At 45.6% G+C, this 25108-nt stretch overlaps 2 protein-coding genes across 5 annotated transcripts in view; one reads left to right on the top strand and one right to left on the bottom strand.

Moving 5' to 3' along the window:
- Positions 1-5119, top strand: part of PCP4L1 (Purkinje cell protein 4 like 1) — a 37303-nt gene extending 32184 nt beyond the window's left edge. The window contains exons 3-4 of one of the 2 annotated variants that reach the window (XM_061120288.1): positions 2915-2969; positions 3791-5119. In XM_061120288.1, coding sequence (XP_060976271.1) covers positions 2915-2969; positions 3791-3936 — 201 coding nt within the window. In that variant the 3' untranslated portion in view covers positions 3937-5119. The remainder of the gene's footprint in view (positions 1-2914; positions 2970-3790) is intronic. The other variant, XM_061120290.1, reaches the window with a different exon arrangement.
- A 3044-nt stretch (positions 5120-8163) lies between these two features.
- Positions 8164-23395, bottom strand: MPZ (myelin protein zero). 3 transcript variants are annotated; one of them, XM_061120287.1, is made up of 6 exons: positions 23284-23395; positions 20909-21075; positions 20442-20655; positions 20064-20199; positions 19872-19932; positions 8164-8317 (listed from the first exon to the last, which is right to left on the bottom strand). In XM_061120287.1, exons 1-6 carry the CDS (start codon positions 23348-23350, stop codon positions 8267-8269), a joined length of 696 nt encoding a protein of 231 aa, XP_060976270.1. In that variant the 5' UTR covers positions 23351-23395; the 3' UTR covers positions 8164-8266. The 3 variants fall into 3 exon arrangements, with proteins under 3 accessions (XP_060976270.1, XP_060976269.1, XP_060976268.1); XM_061120286.1 differs by lacking the exon at positions 8164-8317 and adding an exon at positions 18529-19770; XM_061120285.1 differs by lacking the exon at positions 8164-8317 and having other exon boundaries at positions 18529-19932.
- Between the last annotated feature and the right edge of the window lie 1713 nt (positions 23396-25108).

The raw sequence follows: 25108 nt of genomic DNA, 5'->3' as shown, positions 1-25108 counted from the left end.
CAAGGCCACCCCTCTACTCACGCGCTGAATCTTTCACCCCTTTCTGCTCTCCAGCAATGAACCTCTTTCTCTCATACAGTTTTTCCTTCTTTACTGGATTATTTCCACAAAGCACAAATATTCTGTAACTTCTGCTGTCTTAAAATCTTCTTATGACCCCATGTTCCCCTCAAGCCACAGCCCCCATTCTTATTTCTTTGGAACTCCTTCTATATTTGCTGCTTTAATGCCTGTCCTCCTTTTCTCTAAGGAACAAACTACAATCAGATTTTTCCTCCCTTCTTCAACTATAACTTCTCTTGTCATTGTCACCAGTGATCTCCCCGTAGCAAAACCCAATGGTCAATTCTTGATCCTTATTTTACTAGGCCTACCTGCAGAATTTGACACAATTACTCTCGTCTCTGTGAGATAGTTTCTCTGTGTGGCTTCTAAAGTGCTATAATCTCCTGGCTTTTCTCCTGGCTTTCTTCTCAATTTTTTAAATTGACATTTTGTCATTTCTATACCCTCTAATCACTGGAATGACCCAGGATTTGATCCTGTTCTCTTCTTTATTCGAATTCACTTCCTTGGTGATCTCACTCAGTCTCATGGCTTAAATACCAACCACATGTTAATAATTGCCTAATTTATATCTCTGGGCCAAGGCCTTCTCTTTAACTCTTTTGAATATTCAACAGTGTATCAAAGCAAATGCTGGATACTTCCGTAGGCATCTCAAACTTGTCCAAAAACAAACCCCTGATCTTTTACCTAACACCTGCTCTCCCAGCTGTCTTCTTCATTTCAGAAAATGCCAATTCCATTGTTTTTCATTTCCTCAGCCCTAAAACTTTGGCGTCATCCTCGACTCCTGTCTCACAGTGCCATTTATCCAATCAACCAGTCACTTTAGTCGTAGCTTGAAAATAGTGTCTGAGGGGTCCACACCTATGGATTCAATTAACTGAGGATTGAATATATTTTTATAAAAATTCCAGAAAATTCAAAAAATCAAAACTTGAATTTGCTGCAAGCCAGCAACTATTTATAGAACATTTACATTGTATTAGATATCATAAGTAATCTAGAGATGATTTAAAATATGTGGAAGCATGTGTATAGGTTATATGCAAACATTATGCCATTTTATGCAGACGTGCGCATCCATGAGTTTTTGTATCCTCAGTGGTCCTGGAACCCATTCCTTGTGGATACTGAGAGACACCTGTATACCAGAGTTGAACTACTATTCACCACTTCCACAGGTTTCCCAGGTGGTGCTAGTGGTAAAGAATCAGCCAGCCGCTATGTAAGAAACTCGGGTTTGACCCCTGGGTTTGGAAGATCCGCTGGAGTAGGATATGGAACCCGCTCCAGTATTTTTGCCTGGACACAGGAGCCTGGCAGGCTGCAGTCCATGGGGTGGCAAAGACACAAATGGGCACCTGAGCACACCACTTCCACTGCCACCTTGTTGATCCAAGCAGCCATTATCTCCTACCTGGTTTTCTGCACTAACTGCTTAGCAGATTTTTCTGCTTCCTCCCTAATGCCCTTATGTGCAAACTGAAGGTCTCTAATGGCTTCTCCTCGCTCTTATGGTAAAAGTCTAACTCCTTAAAATGACTTCCAAGATCCAACATGGTCTGCCTGCACTCCCAGTTATTTCTAATCTCATCTCCATTTGTTGTTCCTCCTCCTTCCTCCTCTCCACTCCAGATACATTGGCTTCTTGCTGTTCTCAAACAGGCTAGTGACACTTCTGTTTCAGGAAGGGGGACCCCTTTCAGGGCCTGAGAGTGGGCTCTTGTCTAACACTCAGAAATTAGTTGTCTGAGAAGACACATGAGCTGATAAAACAAGAGACTTTATTGGAAAGAGAACCTGGGCAGAGAGCAGCGGGGTACGGGAACCCAGGAGAACTGCTCTGCCACGTGGCTCCCAGGCTTGGGTTTTATGGTGATGGGATTGCTTTCCAGGTTGTCTTTGGCCAATCATTCTGACTCAGGGTCCTTCCTAGTGGGACACGCATTGCTCAGCCAAGATGGATGCCAGCAAGAAGGATTCTGGGAGGTGGAAGGACGCATGCGTCTCCTTTTGACCTTTCCTGAACTCTTCCGGTTGGTGGTGGCTTATTAGTTCCGTGTTCTTTGCTGGGACCTCCTGTCGTAAAATAACTCACACATGGTTACTATGGTGCCTGGCCAGGGTGGGCGGTTTCCGTCAGTGCTTCCCCTAACACTCTACCCCTTGAAAGCTCTTGCCCTCCACCCATAGGCCTTACTCCCTTATCTCCTTCAGCTCTTGGCTCAGACGCCACCTTTCAGAGAGGGTTTTCCTGACCACTCTGTGTACAACTGTATTTCTCTGTTCCCACCTGGCATTCCTGCTTCCCTTTTCTGTCCTTTGTCTATAGCACTCCTCACCATTTAACATAACAATAATTTTCTAAAAGATTTTTTTTGATATGGACCATTTCTAAAGTCTTTATTGACTTTGTTACAATATTGCTTCTCTTGTTTATGTTCTGGTTTTTTTTGGCCACAAGGCATGTGGGATCCTAGCTCCCCGACCAGCAATCTCACCTGCTCCCCCCCCAACTCAGATTCTTAATCACTGTACCAGTAGGGAAGTCCATAACAACATAATAATAGTTTTGTTTATTCATTTGTGTATCTAAATCCTAGAATGCAAACTCAATGAGGGCAGGTTGTTCCTCTTTTGTCCTCTACAATTTCCTTAGCAACAAATACTTTTTGAATAAATTTTGATGATTTTTCTCTCTCTCTCTGATCTCAAGACTCACTTCTTCAAAAGGCTAAGAGATGTACTTGGTAATAGGAGGACTTGAAAATTATGATGGTGATTCTAAGGGGATGGTACCTTAATACTTCCATTAATATCTAATACTCTGATTTTTCTTCTCCAGCTTAACACCAAAACATCCCCAGCAACCAACCAGGCACCTGGCCCTGAGGAAAAGGGTGAGTGGGGATGGGCTAGGAAGTTTATAGAGCAGGTAAATATTGGGACATGAAAACAAGTTGAGCTGTAAATCTGGAAGCTCCTAAAGTCAGATGTAACAGGAATAAGAATGTAATAAGTGAAACAAAGCACTAGTTTAGGACCACTATATCTATAGGCTTCCTTCTACTTTTTTCCTAAGAAGTAAACCTACCAGTATTTACTCTTTGATTTTAGAAACTGGCTCTGAAATGCTTGGAAACAGGCACACAGTGATAGGAAGAAGCTCATCAAATAGTCCCAGACTCTGTCTCAATCAGAACTTGAGAGAAAGCTGGGGAAAGAGAGCTCGCTCTGGTACTCTGAATTTTTGTTGTTTAGTCGCTAAGTCGTTTCTGACTCTTCTCGACTCCATGGACTGTATCCCCCCAGGCTCCTCTGTCCATGGGATTTCCCAGGCAAGAATATTGGATTGGGTTGCCATTTCCTTCTCCAGGGGATCTTCCCAACCCAGGGATCGAACTGGCGTCTCCTACACTGGCAGGCGGATTCTTTACCACTGAGCCACCAAGGAAGCATTTAGGAATAAGTGATGACAGAAGACATTTGTCATCTTGGTTTAAGAGTTGCAAAGCTCCTGAATAATTACTATAACTAATTCTCACCCCAGGTACCCTGACTCAAACTCCTAGATTATTAGACATTCTGTGTCCTAGCAAAAGTTGGGGGCCCACACAGAGTCTAAGCAGAAAGTGGACTTCAACCACTGTATTTGGGGCCTGGGGAAAAGGGCTGGGGCCATTCAGGGTTCCTTATTAATGAAACTTTCAACTGTCTGCAGGGAAAGCTGGCAGTGCCAAGAAGACTGAGGAGGAGGAGGAGGAGATTGACATTGATCTGACGGCACCAGAAACAGAGAAGGCTGCCCTTGCTATTCAGGGCAAGTTCCGGCGATTCCAGAAAAGGAAAAAGGATCCCAGCTCCTGAATAACCAGCCTTACCCTCTCCTCACACCCTGCTCCCTCCCCTCTCCTTTTCCACAGCTCTGACTCCCGTGTGTCTTTGTCTCTTTGTTCCACTAGCCTCTCATAGAGGCAAGTTCAACCCTTATACATTATTTATTCCAGCCCCTCAAGCCATTGTCATTGTAGAGGCACGAGGAACAGAGGCAAGATGAAGAATTTAAAAGGCAGCCACTTGTCTAAGGGTGGACCATTTTCTCCTGGAGATACAGCCACTTGATCAGTACCTATGCCTTCCCTATGAGGTTGAAGAGCAAGAGGATTTGAGGTTGAGAGAGGGACCCCTGATAATGTGGGAGGGAGGGGAATGCCTTCAGAGTAGGGTGCCCAACGGTGGGGCATATACACTGTTCCACTGGTTACAAAAGTTTCACTTCAGGTAGCATCTTTTCCCCTTCACATCCTTCTCATCAGCACCTCAACTCCCCTCCTATGAGCTAAGCCTCAGTGGGAACTGGAGCCTCCCTTTCCCCTCGGCAGACCTAAATCAAGCTGCTTCCATGTTAGTGCATGCTGAGTAGATTAGTTCCGAGGATGGGAGACTGGGACAAGGAAAAGTTTCCTTCATCATGTTAGTCGAGAACCATAAGGGGCAGACATGGAAGAGGTTCAGGGGCCACAGGCAGGGAAAGGGGAAGATCTGAGAAGGAAAGAAAAATGGAGGAGGAGGAGGAGGTCCCTAAAGACACAAGCTACTGCTGATAAAGCTGTACTATGTAAAGGATTCTTGGGGATTCCTGCCTACCTCTAACCCCTCACGTCTAGATACCCTCAGAGGCCACACAAATCGAGTGACCCCTATAGTTCCCACCTGCCTCATGGTGGAGTCAGAGCAGAATTAGAATAACCACTCTATGTGATTTTAGCATGTGTAACAACTATGAAAACAATAAAAAAAAAAAAAAAAAAAACCCTCAAGTGGAGCCGTTTGACCTCTACTTCTGTATTTTTCTCCGGAGGAATATGAACGTAAGTCTGAGCTGGCCTCAGGGAGGTGGTAGAGCAACTGCACAGATGCCACGGTGGCTCAGGAAACTGATGCTGGCTGAGAATTTGCAGACCGAAGCCCCCTCCTACCTTCGTTCCCTGACCTCGTCCTCACCTTGATTCACCACCCACGCAGTCTTTATCTGCTGCTGCTGCCACCCCCGGCATGCACCTGCAAGGGCGCTGTCTCCTGCTCTTTCCCCTTCCAGCTCAGTGTACGCTCGGGGGCTCTGCCTCTGGAAACAAACCCCATCTTCCTTGCTCCCGGTCCCCGAATGACCTGTGCTAACTGTCCTCCTGTGTTGTCTTCTCCCACATCCCTCCTCACCTCCCACTGTTTTACCAGACTTAGGAGAAGTAGATGAGTCTGGGTCAATAGAGAGCAGCGCAGTCACGATGAAGATTTTAAGTGATGAATAAAATGACGGCTGAGAAAGGAATCTTATGTGTTGTAACCAGAAGACAAATGCCTAAAGATCAAACAAGGAATACTTTCTCTCTCCCACTCCCCTCACTTCTTAGTATTGATTTAAGAATATAGAAGTCGAGGGACTTCCCTGGTGGCTCAGTGGCTAAGACTCCGAGCTTTCAGTGCAGGGGACCTGGGTTCAATTCCTGGGCAGGGAACTAAATCCCACATGCTGTAACTAGAGGTCCTGAGTGCTGCAGCTAAGACCTGGAACAGCCAAAAATAAAAAGAATACAGAGGTTGAAATCATGCACAGCTCTGAGTAGGAAGCAAGGAACAATATCCCTGGGAGGCAACCTATATCCCAAAGTTTATCCATGCCTAACAACTCATTTTGGGCTTCCCTAGTGGCTCAGATGGAGAAGGCAATGGCAACTCGCTCCAGTGTTCTTGCCTAGAAAATCCCATGGACGGAGGAGCCTGGTAGGCTGCAGTCCATGGGGTCGCTAAGAGTCAGACACGACTGAGCGACTTCACTTTCACGCATTGGAGAAGGAAATGGCAACCCACTCCAGTGTTCTTGCCTAGAGAATCCCAGGGATGGGGGAGCCTGCTATCTATGGGGTCACACAGAGTCAGACATGACAGAGATGAGTTAGCAGCAGCAGCAGCAGCAGTCGCTCAGATGGGAAAGAATCTTATCTGCCTGCAATGGGGGAGACCCGGGTTCGATCCCTGGGTCAGGGAGATCCCTTGGAGGAGGAAATGGCGACCCACTTCAGTATTCTTGCCTGGAGAATCCCATGCACAGAGGAGCCTAGGGGGCTATAGTCCATGGGGTCACAAACAGTCAGACACAACTGAGTACTAACACTTTCACAACAACCCATTTTACATTTGAAATCTGTTCTGAGTGCAGTATAGCAGTGATGGTGGCTTTTAGTCCGGGACTCAGGGACAAATAAAAGGATAACCTCATTGTCACACCCAGTGTGTGTCCAGTATGTCCTGGTAAAACAGGAGGACTTCCTGTTCTGTTTCATGGACACAAGATGGGGATCGAATGTGCTGCACCTTGGTCTTCCCCTGTGGACACTGAAGTACAACAGGTGTTTCCTGTTCCTGGTGATACAGACTTCTGAGACTTGACCGTCTGCTGTGCTGAGTCACTCAGTCGTGTCTGACTCTGTGACCCCATGGACTGCAGCCCGCCAGGCTCCTCTGTCCATGGAATTTTCCAGGCAAGAATACTGGAGTCGGTTGCCATTTCCTATTCCAGGGGAGCTTCCCCATCTAGGGATCAGGGATCCTCCCGACCTGCGTCTCTTCGTCTCCTGCATTGGCAGCTGGATTCTTCATCACTGCGCCACCTGGGAAGCCCAGGCGGGAAGTAGAGAGTTGACCGCGGCTAAGCAGTGGTGGCGTTCTCTGGCGCCGGCGCTCTCCTGTAGGCTCGCCGCTTGGAGAATATCTGCTGATTTGTTTTTTTTACCACATTGATCTGGAGCATGGTGCTGAAATGATTTTTTTCCCCCCTTTCACCACTGCCTGCTCCAGAGTATTACACTTGTCCTCATGCATGTTTTAATTTTTAAAATTAATTAATTTATTTTTGGCTGCGCCAGGTCTTTGTCGCTGCGCTTGGGCTTTCTCTATCTGAGGCGAGTGCGGGCTGCTCTCTCGTTGCGGGGCATGGGCTCCTCGTCGCGGCGGCTCCTCTTGTTGCGGAGCACAGGCTCTAGGCAGCAGCGGTGGCACGTGAGCTCTCGAGCTCAGGCTCAGTCACTGTGGCTCATGGGCTTAGTTGCCCTGTGACATGTGGAATCTTCCTGGCTCAGGAATTGAACCTGCATTGGCAGGTGGATTCCCAACCACTGGACCACCAGGGAAGTCCTCATGCGTGTTTTAAGGAAAGGGCATGGTAGCAAAACATCATCTGTTGCTTTGGGAAAGATAGTTCAAACTGGAAAGAAAGGTTTGGGCAGCTTTTGCTAAACAAGTGGCAGTTCCCATAAAAGTTCTGAAAGCTGCGTTCTATCTGCCCAGGCTACTTCTACCATGGAGCACTCAAATTGAGCCTCTCGTCTCTGACATATCTGTAACTCCTTCTTGGGGCCCTAGAATTCTGTCTTTCTGCCCTCTAATTCCTACTGCTGGAAACAGGATCCTTCAGAACTAATCGCTGAGAAATTGTTCCTGAGTGCTTTCTTTTGTGGAGCAAAACCTGCAAGTTCTGTGAGGGATTGGTGAACGCTTTTATAAGTGGTTAGGTAGGAGACACACACATTAGAAACAGTCAAGGAAGAAAGCAAATGCAGCTATCACACCTTTCGGTGTTTTTTCAGTTGCAGAGCTAGGAGTAGAGTCCTGACAAGAGTGGAAGGCTGGAGATCTGAGCAAGGGCAACTTTGAGATATGTTCCCAAAGCCCAAACTTGAGGTGAAAGTCTCAGGAGAAATTCAGGTAGCCAAAGGACAAGGATTCTGCTTCCCTGGACTAGCTGCTTTCAGGGACTTAGCTGCTGGTCACTGCTCATAGGACTCTTGCCCTCTCCTTGAACTTGCCCCGGTATAGAGCCACCTTTCCTACTCTGATCTCTTCCATCATTTGCTGTTACAAGTAACCCCTGTTCTATTGTCCTTTGTGGAAGTCCCTTCCTGTCCACCTCTGCCTCTCTCTCTGACTGCCCTTCTTGTCTTGTTTTCTCTATTTCTGGAGTTGTTTTCAGTGGGAGTGGCTCCTGGCAGCTTCTTTGTTCCTGCTGTCCTCATCCCTGAGGACTAGTCCTCACTGGAATCACTCTGTCTGCGGTGGGTGCTGTCTTCCAGTGTTAATGCCCTGCTCTCCGTGCCCCTGAAAATGGAGGCTTTGGGGGTCAGGTAGTTTGTTGAGACGGACATCACTGGTACCTTCCGTTCTGGTTGTTTGGGTGGCAGTCCTGACTCCAGATCTGCAAAGGCAGAAAGTCACAATCCACAGATGGACAGAAAGTCAACTTGTTCACAAGGCTGCAGGAAATGCTTCTGCATTCCCTCTTTGACTGCTTCCCTCCTCCAGCCACTGGGTTGGGGTGACACTGACAGCCCTCCCTCCTGCTCGGCATTTTAGTCTCCCCTTGTTGTACAATTACTACTGCTACTACAAATAGGCCTTTCTTAGTCCCTGACAACCTAGACCTTTAAGAATGAAGCAAGAGAGCCTTCTTCCCTAGATCATCTGAGTATTCTTACCTGCACATAATGTTCTGTTAACATAGGTTTCTTCATAGTTAGTGTCTTCAGGGATGTTCGACCCCCAAGTTGGGGTAACTCCATAGCCTTATGCTACCTTCAGGGCATGAATGGTGATGACAATAGTAATATCTAGATTTGGAAAGTACTGTGTGCCAGACTCTGTTCCAAGCACTTTTACATACGTAAACCCATCTAATTCTTACAACCCTATGACATATTATTCTCTTTTACACATGAGGAAACTGAGACCCAGAGAGATTAAATAACCTTCCCAAAGCAAGTGAATAAGAGCGTTACAATCAGAACTCAGGTAGTCTGTCTCCAGAATCTGTGTTCTTCATACCACCTTGATAAAGGACTGGGTAAGTGAGGGGTAGAGACCTTGGTTATTAAGGATGTTGTCTAGCCTAATACAGAGGGTAGAGAGGGCCAAGTTGCCCCTAGCTGAGCCCAGGCGTACCTACTTGGTCCCTCACAGCCCACACAAGTAAGATCTAGACCCTCTCAATCTCTCATATTTCTAGAGAACCACCAGCTCTGGCTTTACGTGGTTGTTCTGCCAGACTCCTCCCAGAGCTCTACCACTGGCTTGATCTCATCCAGCTGCCTCTCCTGGTATTCCAAGGAACACAGGGAAAGGCTCTCTGGAATTAAAGTTTGTTTGGAGTGAAATGAATAGAGAAATGGGGCTCAGAACTTGGGAGGCAGGGCTGATATGCATGCTCAGAAAGGAGGAAAGATCAACAGACTCACATTAGGATACAAAGGTGAATAGAAGGGACTTCCCTGGTGGTCCAGTGGTTGAGAATCTGCCCTTCAGTGGAGGGGACTTGGGTTCAATCCCTGGTCAGGGAACTAAGATCCCACATGCTTCGGGACATCTGAGCCTATGAGCTGCAACTAGAGCCCCAATGCCAAGCTACAGCTAAGACCTGTTGAAGCCAAAAATAAATAAATACATTTTTTAAAAGGTGAATAGACGTGGGCATTATGAAATGAAATCAGACTGTAACTCCTGGGAGGGCGCTAGGTCTCGCTCCCCAAGCCAACAGGAGGATGGCTTGCGGAGTTATCAACAGGAGGATGTACTGCCCTCTAGGGGATGTTTTGGAAATCCAAGGGGGTATTTTTCGATCGTCATGATATATTGGGGGGGTGGGGAGGGGATGGGGAGGGTTTCGTCATTTTGAATGCTCAGGAGCAAAAGATGTTATAACCTGGTTAGTAACCTGCAATAACCAGGATAGTGCTGCACAAGATAAAATTGGCCCACATCCCACATGACCTTTAAAAATATCATTGAGGACTTCCCTGGTGGTACAGTGGATAAGAATCCACCTGCCAGTGCAGGGGTCAGGGGTTTGGTCCCTTGTCTGGGAAGATTTCATGTACTAGGGAGCAATTAAGCCTGTGCGCCATAACTACAGAGCCCACACTCCAGAGCCCACGAGCTGCAGCTTCTAAAGCCTGCACGCCTAGAGCCTGTGCCTTGCAACAAGAGAAGCCACTGCAGTGAGAAGCCTGTGCACTGCAATGAACAGTCGCCCCCTCTCACCGCAGGTAGAGAAATCCCTTGCATCAGTGAAGACCCAGCCCAACCAAAAATAAATAAATAAATAAAATTATTTTAAAAATAAGGAAAAATAACATTGGATATTAATGTGAAAAACCTGCTACAATTTGAGTGTACCTAGAATCCAACCTGATTTTACATATAAACCCAAAGTACTTTCTGCACCATTTTAAATATTGAATTTCCCAGAAATGCAACTAAGATGTAGATTGAGGGGATTTATAATTTGTTTTGTTCAGAACTTTGCCATGAATTGCTTACCATTTCAGAAATCTATGTCATCAACAACAGTGCTGCGTATGGTATCTGAGTCACTGATACCTATGCAAACCCACCAGTTGGCATTTGTTGCTGTTGTATTGATAGTGATTCTACATGTAGGTTCAGGTCTCTGACTACTACATTATATGCTTCCAGTCTAGTTATGTCTGAGTATTACACATTAAAATATTTATAATATTATTATAAATTAATTTTTATTTCACCTTTAGATTGTGGTTAGAGTATTATATTTACCTTCTAAAATTATGTTTATACTTTATATTATATACAAATATCATTTCTGGGTAATAAAAGGGACAGTGGGTCTGAGGGGTTTGGGAGCTATTGCTCTAAGGTTTTGAAAAGCCATGCCCAGCACTAGCCTGAAGATTCAGGAATTCATCTTCCTCCTGCCTCCAAGCCTTTTCTCTCTAAAAGAGTCCCCTGAACCTGCTGCCAAGCTGTAAGTTAGGGCTGGACACTCAGAGAGAGACCACAGGATAAATAGTGGGGGCTCACCTGGAAGCCACACTTATTGCCCAGAAAGGAAAGCCTTTGCAGGATCATGCCTGTGTTGTGACGATGTCTGAATTGTAAAGCAGACAGCGGTAGACAGAGATCTACCCTGTGGGCGAGTTAGGCCCTCTTGCCTGAGTGCACGTTGGGTGAGAGGTCCCCCACTTGCTTCGCTGAACAGAGGAAGAAAAAGGAGGAAGAGCGTGGATGACTAGGAACTAACATGGGTGGAGCTTCTACTCCATGCCAAGTACTTAGTGATATCGTTTCTATTTTCAGTTTCTTTTAAAGGCACCATAGGGTAGATATCAACTTAACAAAACTCAAGGTTCTGCAGTCAGGTGATTTGTCCCAGGTCACAGAGAGCCACAGCAGGAATTAAAGCATGAGTGGTTTGATCTCTGTTTTAGATCTTGCCAAAAACAGGGACGAGTTCCTTCTTTAGATGATTCCTAATTTTTGGTTCTTTGAGAATAAGCAAAAAGATTTAAGTGAATTGGAGATTCTGCTGAATTTTTATCCTACCCTAAAGCAATGTTAAAGAACATTCACACACATCACTTCAGCTTATAAGACTTCTCTCTCTCACTGTGTGTGCACACATCTGCTCAGACTTGGACTCCCTGCTTTTGTTGGGGAGACCACACATGTAGCTTCACCCACACTGGGTGATGCTTCCTGAGAAGGTGTTCTGATCCCTTTTACTTCTTGTGTGTCCCTAACCAGGAGGGAGGAGAACCAATAAAAACTCCACTATCTCATGGAGCCTGGCTCAATGGACAAGATACTCTCTGCTCTTCATCGAATTTCTCACAAGAACTTTGCAAACATTACATGTTCCGTTTATCTCAATACATCAAAACTGTCTTCTGGGACTTCCCTGGTGGGTCAGGGGCTAAGATTTTACTGTCCCAATTCAGGGGGACCCAGCTTCAACCATTGGTCAGGGAATTAGATCTCACAGGCTGCAACTAATGCTTCTGCATGCTGCAACTAAGACCCAGTGAAGCCAAATAAATAAGTAAATAAATATTTGTAAAAAAAACAACAACAGCAAACTAACTTCTGGGAAGGAATATATAACATAGATTTTAGTATAACCCGCCCCATCACCAAGCTTTATTGACATATAACATTGTGTAAGTTTAAGGTATACAGCATGATGATTAGACACATTTATAAATCACAAAATGACTACCACCATAGTATTAGCTACTACTATATATCATCACATAATTACCAATTCCTTTTTTATGCTGATAAATTTAAGATCTACTCTCTTAGCAACATTCAGGTATATGATACAGTATTATTAGCTATTATCAGCATGTTGTGCATTTGATTCCCAAACTTGTAATCTTATTGATACATCAGTGTAACTTGTTTACTTATTTTTGGCTGTCCTATGTCTTTGTTGTGGCAGGGGCTCTCTCCAGCTGTGGGGAGGATTTGTGCTTTGTGGTGCACTGGTTTTTCATTGTTATGGCTTCTCCTGTTGCAAAGCACGGGCTCTAGAGTGTGCAGGCTTCAGGAGCACCAGGCTCAGTAGTTGCGGCTGGCAGGCTCCAAGACTCAGGAGCTGTAGTGCACTGGCTTAGCTGCCCCAAGCCATGTGAGATCTTCCTGGACCAAGGATCTAACCCACGTCCCCTGCACAGGCAGCCGGATTCTTAAGAAGTTATACCAGGACTTCCCTGGTGATCCAGTCATTAATAGTCATATTTGTTAATTCCATTTTTCTAAGAGAAGAATACACTAAATTACGTGGTGAATATTAGGAGGGCTTCAGGACTAGAAAGATAAATATAACTTAAAATCTTCCAGATGACTCCGAAGTTGAATGCCTAATATATCAATGGCAGAGGCCAATACTGAGTCCCTGACATGTACTACTTCTTGTGGGGATCAGCCAGACATTTGATGTCAAGTTAATTATATTGGATTTCTTTCATCATGGAGAGGGCAAATATTTCTCTTCACTGAAACAGGCACATTTTAGACATGAATTTGCTCTCTTTGCTCAAAATGCTGCTGCCAGCACCAGCATTGGTAGATTCACAGATATGCCTTATTCATAGTTACGGCATTCCCCATAGCGTTGTGTCCAATCAAGGAACTTACTTCGTAGCAAAGGAAATGTACCTATGCTCATTAAATTAAGTGATCTCTCCATGTACCTCATCTGAAAGCAGATGCTTATTTTAAATGTGGAGTGGTTTACTGAACAGTCGTGGCAACAATTGGGAGACAATGCTCTGAAAGTACGAAGTTCTGGCTTACAAGATGCAATATAAGCTTTGAATCAGGGACCATTACATGGTGTTGTCCCCGTCATGGCCGGAATATAAGGGTTCCGGAGTCAGGGGCTGAAAGCGGGGGTGGCTCTTTCATTAGTATACCTAATAATCCACTTACAGAATTTTTGTTTCTCCTAGAAACTTTGAGCTCTGTTGGTTTGGAGAACTTAGGCTCCAAAATGAGACTGCTTCTACCCTTAGACACTCTGGTTCCATTGAATTAGAAGAATCTGCCACCTCGTCATTTGGGGTTCTATATATCACTGAATCAAGAAGCAAAGAAAAAAAGTGATGACTTGGCTGGCTGGTGTGATTGATCCTGATTCCCTAGGGGAGATTGGGATGCTGCTACATAGTGTGAGAAAGAAAGCATTTCTGGAACCCAGGAGAGTCTCTGGGGGCATTTCCTTGCCAAGTAGTAAAGGTTAACATAGCAACCAAAGGAAAAAAAAAAAAGGAAGCTTTGATCACTCTACCACGTAAAGAACCCTGACTATCTGAAGTTCTGGCTGAAGACATGGGAAATAAGAAATGAGTAGTGGAAGTGGTTCAGAGATGTCAGTTGTGGCTTCTTAACCAATTACAGAAATGAGGGCTGTTGTAACTTAGCATATTTTCTGTTGATTTTAGGTGTTCGTCTAAGTAACCATTTTATTCCTCTCTCCCTTTCTTCCCATTTTTGTTATTATACAAGTTGTCAGAACTGAACTTCCCAATTTAGCCTTCTTAAAAATTCTTATTTTTGGCTGTGTTGGGCCTTTGTTGCTGCACTTGGCTTTCTCTATTTGCCTCGAGTGGGGCTACTCTCTAGTTGCTGTGCGTAGGCTTCTTGTTGTGGTTGCCTTCTCTCATTGTGTAGCATGGGTTTTAGAGTGTGCAGGCTCAGTAGTTGTAGCAGCTGGGCTTAGTTGTCCCAAAGAATGTGGAATCTTCTTGGACCAGGGATCGAATCTGTGTCCCCTGCATTGGCAGGCGTATTCTTTACCACTAGACCACCAGGGAAGTCCCTAGTCTTTCTCTTTAAAAAAACATTTTTTGTCTATTTGACCGTGTTGGGTCTTAGCTGCAGCATGCAGAATCTTCGTTATGCCATGCAGGATCTTTTGTTGCAGTACCTGAACTCTCTAGTTGTGGCAGGCAGGCTCCAGAGCATGTGGGTTCAGTAGCTCCAGGGCATGTGGGTTCTTAGTCCCCAACCAAGGATCAGACCTGCATCCCTTGCATTGCAAGGCGGATTCTTAACCACTGGACCACCAGGGAAGTCCTACACAATTTACTATTTTTTTTCAATATTTGTTTATTTGGCAGCACTGGGCCTTGGTTGTGGTGTATGGGATCTAGTCCCCTGACCAGGGGTTGTGGCGTATGGGATCTAGTTCCCTCCCAGGTCCCCTGCATTGGGAGCATGGAGTCTTAGCCACTGGACTACCAGGAAAGTCCCTACCATTTAGTCTTTAGATAACAAAGAATTCCGTGGGACTCTGAGTTTGATGAGTAACTAACATAGCCAGAGAAGAACACGATGTCTGGTGGCCTGTTTGAGGAACTGTGAGAAACTCTGGGTTGTAGTCTGACTACGCCTCCCTTCTGCCAACTTCATTCCCACTTATAAATGTCCAGTTTCTTAGATGTTTTAAGACAGAGCAGCCAATTCATGTTAAGAGTGGTCAAGCAGGTAAGGAAATGAGAGTGATGAGAATTCAGGCTCTATCTAAAGGGAAAAAACAATATTCAGTTCAGCATAATTGTTGCCATGTGATGACCAAATGTAGCTTTAAATAAACAAACATGCCATGTGGGACGAACAAAAGATGTCTTTCTGGTTGTTTCCATCTCTACTTTAAGTCACACATGCTGTGCTAAGGCATATCCAACTCTTTGTGGCCCTATGGACTGTAGCCTGCCAGGCTCTTCTGTCCATGAAACTTTCCAGGCAAGAATACTGGAGTGGGGTGCCATTTCTATTCCAGGGAATCTTTCCGACCCAAGGATAGAACCCATGTCTCTTGCATATCTTGCATTGGCAGGCAGATTATTTACTGTTAGTGCATCCTGGGAAGCTGCATCTCCCAAAAGTGTATGTGTGTTGGTTGCTCAGTCATGTCAAACTCTTTGCGACCCCATGGACTGTAGCCCACCAGACTCTGTCCATGAGATTCTCCAGGCAAGAGTACTGGAGTGGGTTGCCATTCCCTTCTCCAGGGGATCTTCCTGACCCAGGGATCGAACCCAGGTCTCCCTCATTTCAGGCAAATTCTTTACCATCTGAGCCACCAGGGAAGCCAAATAGGTAGGGGTAAAGCCACGCGAGTGTGTTTCAAGAAAGCCAAGTGATGAAGTGTCTTAAAAAAGAGGAAGTGGCCAATAATGTCAAATGCTGCTAAACAGATGAGAAGGACCGAAATATGACTATCATATTTGGCGAAATGGTCATCACTAATGTCCTTTGACAGAAGCAATTTCAGTAGAGTGGGGGACAGTGGGTTGAAGGGAGAATGGGAGGTTGGAGATAGTGCCCTAGATTTGTCCAAGCAGCTTTGCTATAGAGGGAAGCAGAGAAATGGGACAGTAGCAGGAGATGGGGATAACGGAGATACTAGATTATTACGTGTAGAAAATATTTCGTTTGCACTGTATTTTCCTCCATGATTACCAACTGTCTTTTGGTTTCATTTATAATATATTCTGCCTTTAAAGAGGTTCAACCCACTCCAGTCCACTCCAGGACTCTTGCCTGGAGAATCCCATGGACAGAGGAGCCTGGTGGGCTACAGTCCATGGGGTCGCAAAGAGTCGGACATGACTGAGCGGTTTCAGTTTCTTTCACTTTCACTACATTCTAGGGTGCAGAAATAAATAAAATCTTAAAAAAAAAATAAAATAAAGAGGTTCAAGATTTCATGTACTTCCTTTAAGATTTTTAGACTTCCTCCCTTATTTAAAGGCCTTTCCCATTTGAGGATTAAATGAATATGCTTATCTCCTTCAGATTCTTGTATTTTATTTCTTAACATTTGGATTTTATTTTTATATATGATGTAAGATAAAGATCTTACTTTGAAAAAAAAGATCTTACTTTGTTTTCTTCTAGACATATGTCAATATAACAATATTTTTTATTAAATAATCCATTCATTTACCACTGAACTGGAATGTTATTTTTATAACATAGTATGTTCCCACACTTATATGCATTTCTGAACTCTGTATTCTGGTTCACTGATATAGACTCTTTACCTTAGATAATCTCACCTTTATTGAGTTGTGACTAAGCTTCCTCTATGTCTCTGAAAAAAGCTATATAGACTCTGTTAACTTTTATTTTCTTATCAAAAAATGGCAGTAAAATACATTTACCATAAAATTTACCTCAACCATTTTAAGGGTATAGTTCAGTGATATTAAATACATTCCTAATGTGTGCAACCATCACCATTATCCATCTTCGTAACTCATCATCTTGTGAAAGAGAGACTCTATCCTAAATTAAACAGTAACCACCCATTCTCCCATTTCTCCAGCCCCTGACAACTACCATTCTACTTTCTGTCTCTATGATTGTGACTATGATAAGTAACTCATATAAGTAGAATCACAGTATTTGTCTTTTTACGGCTGCCTTACTTCACTTCACATAATGTCCTTAAGTTCATTTATGTCGTAGCATGTGTTAGAATTTTCTTTCTTGTTACAGCCAAGTAATACCCCATCGTATGTATAGATATACCACATCTTGCTTATCTAGTCATCAATTGTCTGTGGACTTTTGGTCTGCTTCCACATTTCAGCCATTGTGAATAATGCTGCCAAGAACATGGGTGTACTAACAAACATATCAAGACCCTGCTTTTAATTTGTTTATCTAAACAAACTATACCCAGAAATTTATCTAAACAAATTATACCCAGAAATGGAACTGCTGGATAATATGGTAATTTAATATTTAATTTTTTCAGAAACTTCCTACTTTCCACAGAGGCTGTACCATTTTACATCCCCACAAACAGTACACAAGGATTCCAACTTCTCCACGCCCTTGTCAATACTTTGTTTTGTTTTTGATAGCGGCTATCCTAATGGGTATGAAGTGGTATCTCATTATATTTTTGATTTGTATTTGCCTAATAGAATCTATTGGGCTTCCCAGGTGGCACTAGTGGTAAAGAACCCGCCTCCCAATGCAGGAGACTTAAAGAGACACAGGTTTGGTCCCTGGGTCGGGAAGATTCACTGTAGGTGGGGGCATGGCAACCCACTCCAGCATTTTTGCCTGGAGAATCCAGAAGACAGAGGAGCCTAGCGGGCTACAGTCCATAGGGTTGCAAAGAGTCAGACATGACTGAAGTGACTTTGCATGCACACACAATGGAATCTATTAGCTTTTACATTAAAATGAATTTGGGTTAATTTTCCTTTTAAGAGAAATGGAAGACAGCCCTTGAAATGAATGGAAGCACTCTGGGTTTTGCAAAACTGCTATTAAATATCTTTTATTTAACCTCTTAACAAGGCGAAGAAATGACTTATGAGACTCTTGGGTTTTTTGCCATCAGTGACCACCAAGGGAAAAAGATACATATATATATTTTCCATAATTATTTAAGGACTCTGGATATTAATGGTGTACCTAAATTAGCATGCCAACAAACTAGCTAATGAGCTATTAATAGTATACCTAAAATGCACCAACAAAACAAAATTTGTGTGCATGAGTTTATATGAGTGAATGAAATTAGTGCTAGCTTGTAAAGTGTAATCCGTTAGGCAAGATTGAAAAACATCTGTAAAGGACTGATCCTTAATATCTTTGTTGTGTATCAATTTATAAGTAACAAAGGTTTCCATACACAGCATGGAATCATGTGATTCTTACAAAAATCCTGGGAATTCAGCTGAGCTGTTATCTCAGTTGTTTACAAATGCAGAAACAGGCTTACTTAAATCAAGGAGCTAGCCCTGGGCCACGCAGCGTGTGAGTGGCTGAGATATTTTAAGAATACACAGTTTGGTGAAGAGGGAATCGGTTATAACCCATGTAAACGCGGAGCCTGACACACAGTTTAGCACATAGTACAAACTCACTGGATATTCGTTGAATGTACAAATATGTCTTATGAGCCTGCTTCACAGTTCTTTCCATTAGACTATGTAACCCCATATCATGAAATCAAATTCTTAACAACTGAAATCAGTTGGGGAAGAGTGGGACTGGGCATAAGAGGCAGGGATTACTCCCAGAAGAATGAGGAAACTGGAGATGGAGGCAGCAGCTTCTGGAAATGTCAGTGTTTATTAAACATTAAAGGACATTTGGGGGGTTTGAGAAGAAATATACAGGATGTAGAAAAATCCTAAGAATCCCCTGTGGCTGGGAGTGCAACCTCTTCCCTTTCCCCCTATATCCCATTTGTTTCTTCTACTTTTTCTTTGGTTATTTAAAAGCTATTTCTTAAGGCTCATTTGCCCCTTCCTCAACTCCTGACCTGTGAGGATCCTTTGTCTCCCTCTCTCCATTCCCGTGACCTTGAGTCCCAGAAGAGTGCTCCAGAGTGGTCAGGGGGCACCATTCCTGTAGCTGAAGTTTGAGGATCAGGAGCCCCTCTGCTTGGGCTGGCTCTCCATTAAGGTTTTAAAGGGGGGGGTGGTGGTGGTGAAGAATTGCAAAAGCCACATGACGTCATTGGTACTCAGTCATGGGGGAGGGTAGAGCATGGGCACAGATAAACAAATAAAGAAGAACGGATTAAAAAATAAAAAATAACTAACAACCTAAATAAACCCTGAAGGACAGTCTGATCTGGGTGACCTGGGTGTTAGCTGGGAGGGTAGAGTATGGAGCTCGACCACCTGAAGGAGGAGAGGGAGGAGGGTCAGAAAGGAGAGAGTCAGAAGGACAGGCTAGCTGGTGCAGGCGATCGAAACGTCAGGTGGCCTGGATTTGAGGCAGGGGTATCAAGGTCCCTTTCTTCTCGGCGCCAGAGGAACAGGCACCAAACACGCAGTCCTTGGGGCAAGTGAAAGACAGGATGGGGACTGGGCTTCCAGAAAGCCAGGGGTGAAAGAGGGGGAGCATATGAAGTGCCTGGGTAATGGAGTCTGGAATGAAACTTACATCTCAAAAGGAAGTGAGGGCAGGGCAGGGCTGGGGAGCTAAGGAGGAAAGCACCTAGACGGGGGATAGAGGACCGGAGGTCCCCCTGCTCTGGCAGGGCCTTGGGAGGGGGGGTGATCACTTTTCTGAGTCCAGGCCCATCATGTTCTTGAGGGCGTTCTTGAGGCTGGTTCTGCTGGGGGACTTGACAGCAGGCCGGAGCTCCGCGCCCTGCTCATCCTTCCGTAGCTCCATCTCGATGACCACCACCCGAGCGCCTTTGGAAACCTCCGCCCCTAACTCCCGACCCCCCGCCCGGCCCGCTAACCGCTATTTCTTATCCTTGCGAGACTCCCCCAACCCTTTAGCCTTCTTCTCACTGGCAGCTTTGGTGCTTCTGCTGTGGTCCAGCATGGCGTACAGCACCGGCGTCTGCGGGGAGGAGCGCATGCATCAGGGACCCGTCCGGTAGGGCCTGACTGTTCCCAGCCCGCCCTCGACGGCTGCCCGGCGGCTTCCCAAGTCCCGCTAACCTGCCGGCCGCGCTTTGAAGAGTCCTTCGCAGCCTTGTGCAATTTGCCCTTCTCCATGGCACTGCAGGGAAAGGGGGTGCTGTGGATTTGGCGGCTTCCTCTTCCCTTTGGCTCTCCCACCCATCGAAGTAGTCTCCGCCCAGAGGCGGGGAGTAGTGGGCTGGGGAAGGGGTGTCGGGCTCCGCCCTTTACCTGAGCCTCCTCTGCAGGGCCGCCTGCCTGCGGAGCCAGCAGTACCGAATCAGGTAGAAGAGCAGCAGCGCCAACAGCACAACCCCCAGGACGCCCCCGATCACGGCTCCCAGCACCACCCCGTACCTAGTAGGCACTAAACGCGGGCAGGGAAGGAAGTGGGGCAATGAGCAGAGACAAGTCTCTCTGGCTCCTAGCCACATACCTATTCCCTGCAGCTGGGGATCGAACATATCCCAACAAGGCTGCCTTCTGCCCACTGTCCCAGAGCCTGAGGGGCATTAGCTCGGGCATTTTGCCCCTTGCCCCAGCCTCTCAGCCAGGCCTGATCCCCTCTCTGAACTGCCTCCCATACTCCCATCCCACCTCCTCTCACACCTTTTTCAAAGACATAGAGCGTGACCTGAGAGGTCTTGCCCACTATGTCTGGTGGGTTTTTGACGTCACAGGTGAAAGTGCCGTTGTCACTGTAGTCCAGGTTGTGGATCACAATGGAGCCATCCTTCCGGTAAGGGTCCCCTACCCACTGGATGCGCTCTTTGAAGGTCCCCACCTCATCGATGTACGGCTGTCCCTTGGCGTAGTGGAAGATCTGTGAGGAACGAGGGGAAGCATGCACCTGTCGCTTCAGGGTGAAGGATTCTGGGCTGGAGAGGGTAGGGCTGGGGAGGGAGCGTTGGTGTTGGTAGGTCCCAGTGAGGGTGACAAGACTTGCACCTTACCTTGCCAAAGTTGGGCTTATGGTTCATAAAGGATCGCTCCCTTCTTAGCCCAAGTTCTCTTTCCTGTGGTTGTCTGAGGCCCCCTGTCTGTTACGCAATCCCAGTATTCCCCCGGGCACTCACCGAGATGGCATCACGGCCCCCTTCAGGCTGGTAGCGCCAGGTGAAGGAGAGGTCATCTGAAACCCACTCACTGGACCAGAAGGAGCAGTACAGGGTCACCTGGGAGCCCACGGCACCGTGGACCTCCTTGTCCGTGTAGACCACAATGGCCTGGACAGGGGAGAGCACTGCAAACAGAGGGGAAATCAGATGCACGTGTGGGCCCAGCAAGGCATACAGGAGGAGTGAGACCAGTGGGAAGTCAAGCCTGAGTCACAGACCATAGCGAAGATTGGGGCAAAAAGGATGAATTCTGAGGCCCAGGTCTCTCCGGACTAATTGAATAGATGAGTAGAAATACTGTGTTGGCTCAAGTTCTTCAGCATGTTTGACAAAGGAAATAAAACCAGCAGTACCAGAGTTCTCCGGAGGACTTTCAGACATTGGATTCAGGCTCCAGAGTCTTACTTTGCCTTTAGATCAGTATCTAATTCTTAAGCTATCCCTTAGATGAAGGCTTAACGATTTTTAAGACTTATTATAAATTATACAGGTAACACCTTGTGCATTCTTCTTATAACTATGCAAGCAGTATAGATAAAGAAAGCTAAAGTCTGTTTTGACAGCTCCCAACCAATTCCTTCTTCTGTGGTCTCCTTCCAGACAAAACCGATATTATCGGTTTAATGTGTAATCATTTTCTATGTATCAGACTCAACATAAACTCAAGATACACATTTATAAGAAATAGTTTTATGAAGCTTTAAAAAAAACATATATTGCATTACAGTCTACTTTTTTCCTTAAAAATATACATATATAAAAGAAAACAGGTGTCTGGGAGAGTATTCCACATTGATGCCTAAAGATCAATATTATTGCTGCATAGTATTTCATAGAATGGAAAACTCAAGTTTCTTGCAGAAAAGATGAAGATAACTAGACACTTTAAGTCTTTTTCCCTGACCCAACTGTCCTCATTGCTGAATCCCTACTTTCTATACAATTGCTCTTGAGGGGAAGGGTCAGGGAAGGGAGGACCTCATACCCCTCTCAGGGGAAGCTGGATTCAAACAGGAAACCCCTGCTGCCCCCACCCCCAAGCCCAAAACTCAGATGACTCTGCTTGTGAGCCCTCCTTCTGGCCATTCTGGCCCAGTGCCACTCCCAAGACTCACCCATACAAGGAAGGCCATTCCAGGGAGATTATGTGTGTGGGTTGGCCCTGGCTGGGGGCAACTGTAGACCCTTTTGTTCTATGGGAGGGGGAGGAAGCAACCAAATAAATAGAGACCCATTGTCTGACCACCGAGCAGTGTTGGGGGCTTATGCCTCCTTTCCCCTTCCCCCGGTCCCATCCCCAGCTCCACAGTCCCAAATCTCCCACCTCAGTATGCCACACCAGTGATTCACCTCCTGGAACTCAGCCTTGGAACCTTCTGGGGAATCCCAGATGTAACAAGGAAGGTTATTCATTGGATCTAACTTCTATTCCTCCTGTTCAAGTATCAACCACTGCCCTTCAGCTCTGTTCAATGGTTCTATGAGTAGGGCAGATGCTGGACAGTACCCTTTCTCCCTCTTGTACTCCAAGATTCCCTCTCCTCATTTCCCTTGGCATGCCCTTCTCCAATTCCCTATCCTTAACATTTTCTCAGGGTACCTTCAAATAGTCCAGTACAGCCCAGAGGAGTCTGGATTCTGGGTTTAGCCCTAGAGGAGCTGACAGCAGAGAAACTCAGACATACTAACCAGCTCTTCCTCCCCACTCTCTCCCATTTGCCCTACTTCTTGCCTGTTGCACCAGGCTTCAGGGCAGTTTGGAGAGGGGAGGGATCCATTCAGATAACCCTGCTTTGAGTTTTTCTTGCTCAGCCAGCATCTGCCATGAGAGGGGTTGGCCAGCTTCTGTGGAAGATAGCTTTAGATGCAACAAGACCCTAGAATATCATGGACCTCCCTTCTACTCTGTCCACCCACATGATGGACAACAGATGCACAGTGAGAGACTGAGGCAGCAGATCCAAAGAGCTGCGACCACAACCCTTGGGCTCCACCCTTAGATCACAGTCCCTGACTCTTTTCTTTGGGGAGACAAGGTTAAGTTACCTCCTACACTACTAAGGAATGAGAAGGACCAGTTTCCAATGCCTATCCAGTCAAGTCCACCTTGGGGGAACCCTCTACACTCTCTTCTCCCTCCTCCCTTCACAGAATACCTTTATCTTAACAGCCTCTCTCCAAACTATATGTATATATATTTTTCTACAGAGAATATCACCTTCCTGCTCTTGCTCCCTCTTTGATTGCAGAGAGGAGTGCGGCGAAAGCCGTGGGAAGGTTGCTGAGAGACAACCTGAGACCCAGGGCCCCCAGAATGGGTCAGCTCAACTTACCCAAGGAGGAGAAGAATAGCGCAGCCAGGATAGGACTGGGGCTGGATGAGGGAGCCCCAGCAGCCATCGCTGGGGCAGGGCTAGGGCCCAGAGCGCCTGCGCAGTTGGGAGAGTGGGGGACAAGGAACTGAGCGGGGGTTCCTGGAACCCGCTTAAAATCCCCCGGGACCCCAGTGTGAGGGGGCTGTCCTGAGCCAGTAACCAATTGCAGCCTGGCATGTGCAGTTGAGAGGTGGTGGGGAGCGGGGCAGAGTGCAGGGAGCAGAAGTGGCATTGTGTCCTCTGGGTGGAGGGGTTGGGGGTCACATACCACCTCACACACTGAAGGCTTTGTGTCTGCTGGCCTCCCCCTGCCCTAGGCTGGAATGTCATGTGGTGGGGGGTGAAGGAGAGGGACAGAAAAAGGGACACAAACACATTTCTCTGAGGGACAGATGGGCAGGAGAACCTGAATCTTAAACCTATGAAAAGGGATTTTTCCATAGTCTCCTTGCCTGATAGTGGCTCCTCTAGAGCCCTGGGAGCTAGCGAGCCCCAGAGAAATTTGAAAACAGGATATCCCTACTATCTTGACTACTATGGGCTGCAACACAGGCTTCTTGAGATGACCAAGTCCTTTGGGAGTCTTCATTTTTTTTTTCTCCTTCATCTCTCTGCATCTTGGGTGATTCTTTCCAGATAAAACCTTTTCTCCACGGGAAAATATCCAGGGGATAATCCTCTGATCTTACCCTCTTTCTCAGGAAGCTCTTCACTGCCTCATGCTGCAGTTTAAGTCCATTTCAGTTGAGAGCAAGGCAGCAAAATCACATTGAGCTCCGGCTACATAGATGAGTATGTGTGTATGTGGGTAGTTGAGTAATAGAGAGAGGAATAAAAATTAAGATCTTCCTTCAAGGAGTTCAAAATTTAGTTTGGGGAAGCAGAGAGGGGAGAATCAGAGGACAAACCCATTAACAATGAACTATAATAAACCATGATGCTTGGTATAGTAGCATGATGAACAAACTGCCAAGAGTATAAAGAGGGCATGCAGAGCTACATTAGGAAGATTAAGCTGTGTAACAGATATTAAACACAAAAATAACTTTCATTTAATAAATGAAGTCAGTATTAGATGCAGACCAGCCTTTAAGGAAGCATTGCGTTTTGAAGAGGAGAAATTGGCAGTGCAGATATCTGGGAAGGTAGAAGAGCAAGAGCAAAGACAAAGAGATAAGAAAGCATGTGTGTGTATGTGTGTGTGTGTGTGTGTGTGTGTGTGGTGTTGGGTAGATTTGTGAAGTTTGGGGAATATTCAGGGCAGGTCTGGTGCCCCCCATTTTGACATGACATGGGGGATCTTGAACAGGCATCACAGGAAAGGAGGCTGCACAGGAAAGGAGGCTGCACAGGAAAGCTGAAGCCAGTTTGTGGAGGGCCTTAAATGACAGACTAAAGGGGGTGGATTTAATTTGGTACATCATAAGAATTTGCTGAAGGTTTGGGGTTGGTATTTGGGGATAGGAATGGGAGTGTCTATATAGTCAGAGCTGAGTTTTAAGACAGATAAGTGAAATTATTTAAAGAGCTAAGTGAAAAAGAGACTCATTGGATTTGTTAATATGAAACTTCAGAGGGCCAATGACTGGAAGATCAATAGCAGAAAATGCTAACATAACCACTTCCTAAAGACTAAATTGCTTACTAAATGAAACCTGCTTTTTTGAGATACCCATTAAGGAATACTTAAAGCACAGTCTTGAAGATCAGCTGTCAGCTGTGTTACAGAGGAGATTCCTGAACTAGATAGAAAAGCAAGTTGGAGAGCCTCAGAGGTCTCTTC

This window comes from Dama dama, chromosome 20, assembly GCF_033118175.1.
Source record: "Dama dama isolate Ldn47 chromosome 20, ASM3311817v1, whole genome shotgun sequence".
NCBI lineage: Eukaryota > Metazoa > Chordata > Mammalia > Artiodactyla > Cervidae > Dama > Dama dama.
The sequence above is the reverse complement of the archived record's forward strand: the minus strand, read 5'-3'. Positions and strand labels throughout refer to the sequence as shown.

What these genes read in the sequence shown, in the direction of transcription:
- MPZ (XM_061120285.1), bottom strand. Translation starts at nt 23,350, where the DNA reads ATGGCTGCTGGGGCTCCCTCATCCAGCCCCAGTCCTATCCTGGCTGCG. An exon ending in GGGGCCGTGATGCCATCTCG is followed by an intron (nt 20,656 to 20,908) that starts GTGAGTGCCCGG and finishes CGTTCCTCACAG; the next exon opens with ATCTTCCACTACGCCAAGGG. An exon ending in GCCCTGCAGAGGAGGCTCAG is followed by an intron (nt 19,933 to 20,063) that starts GTAAAGGGCGGA and finishes CTTTCCCTGCAG; the next exon opens with TGCCATGGAGAAGGGCAAAT.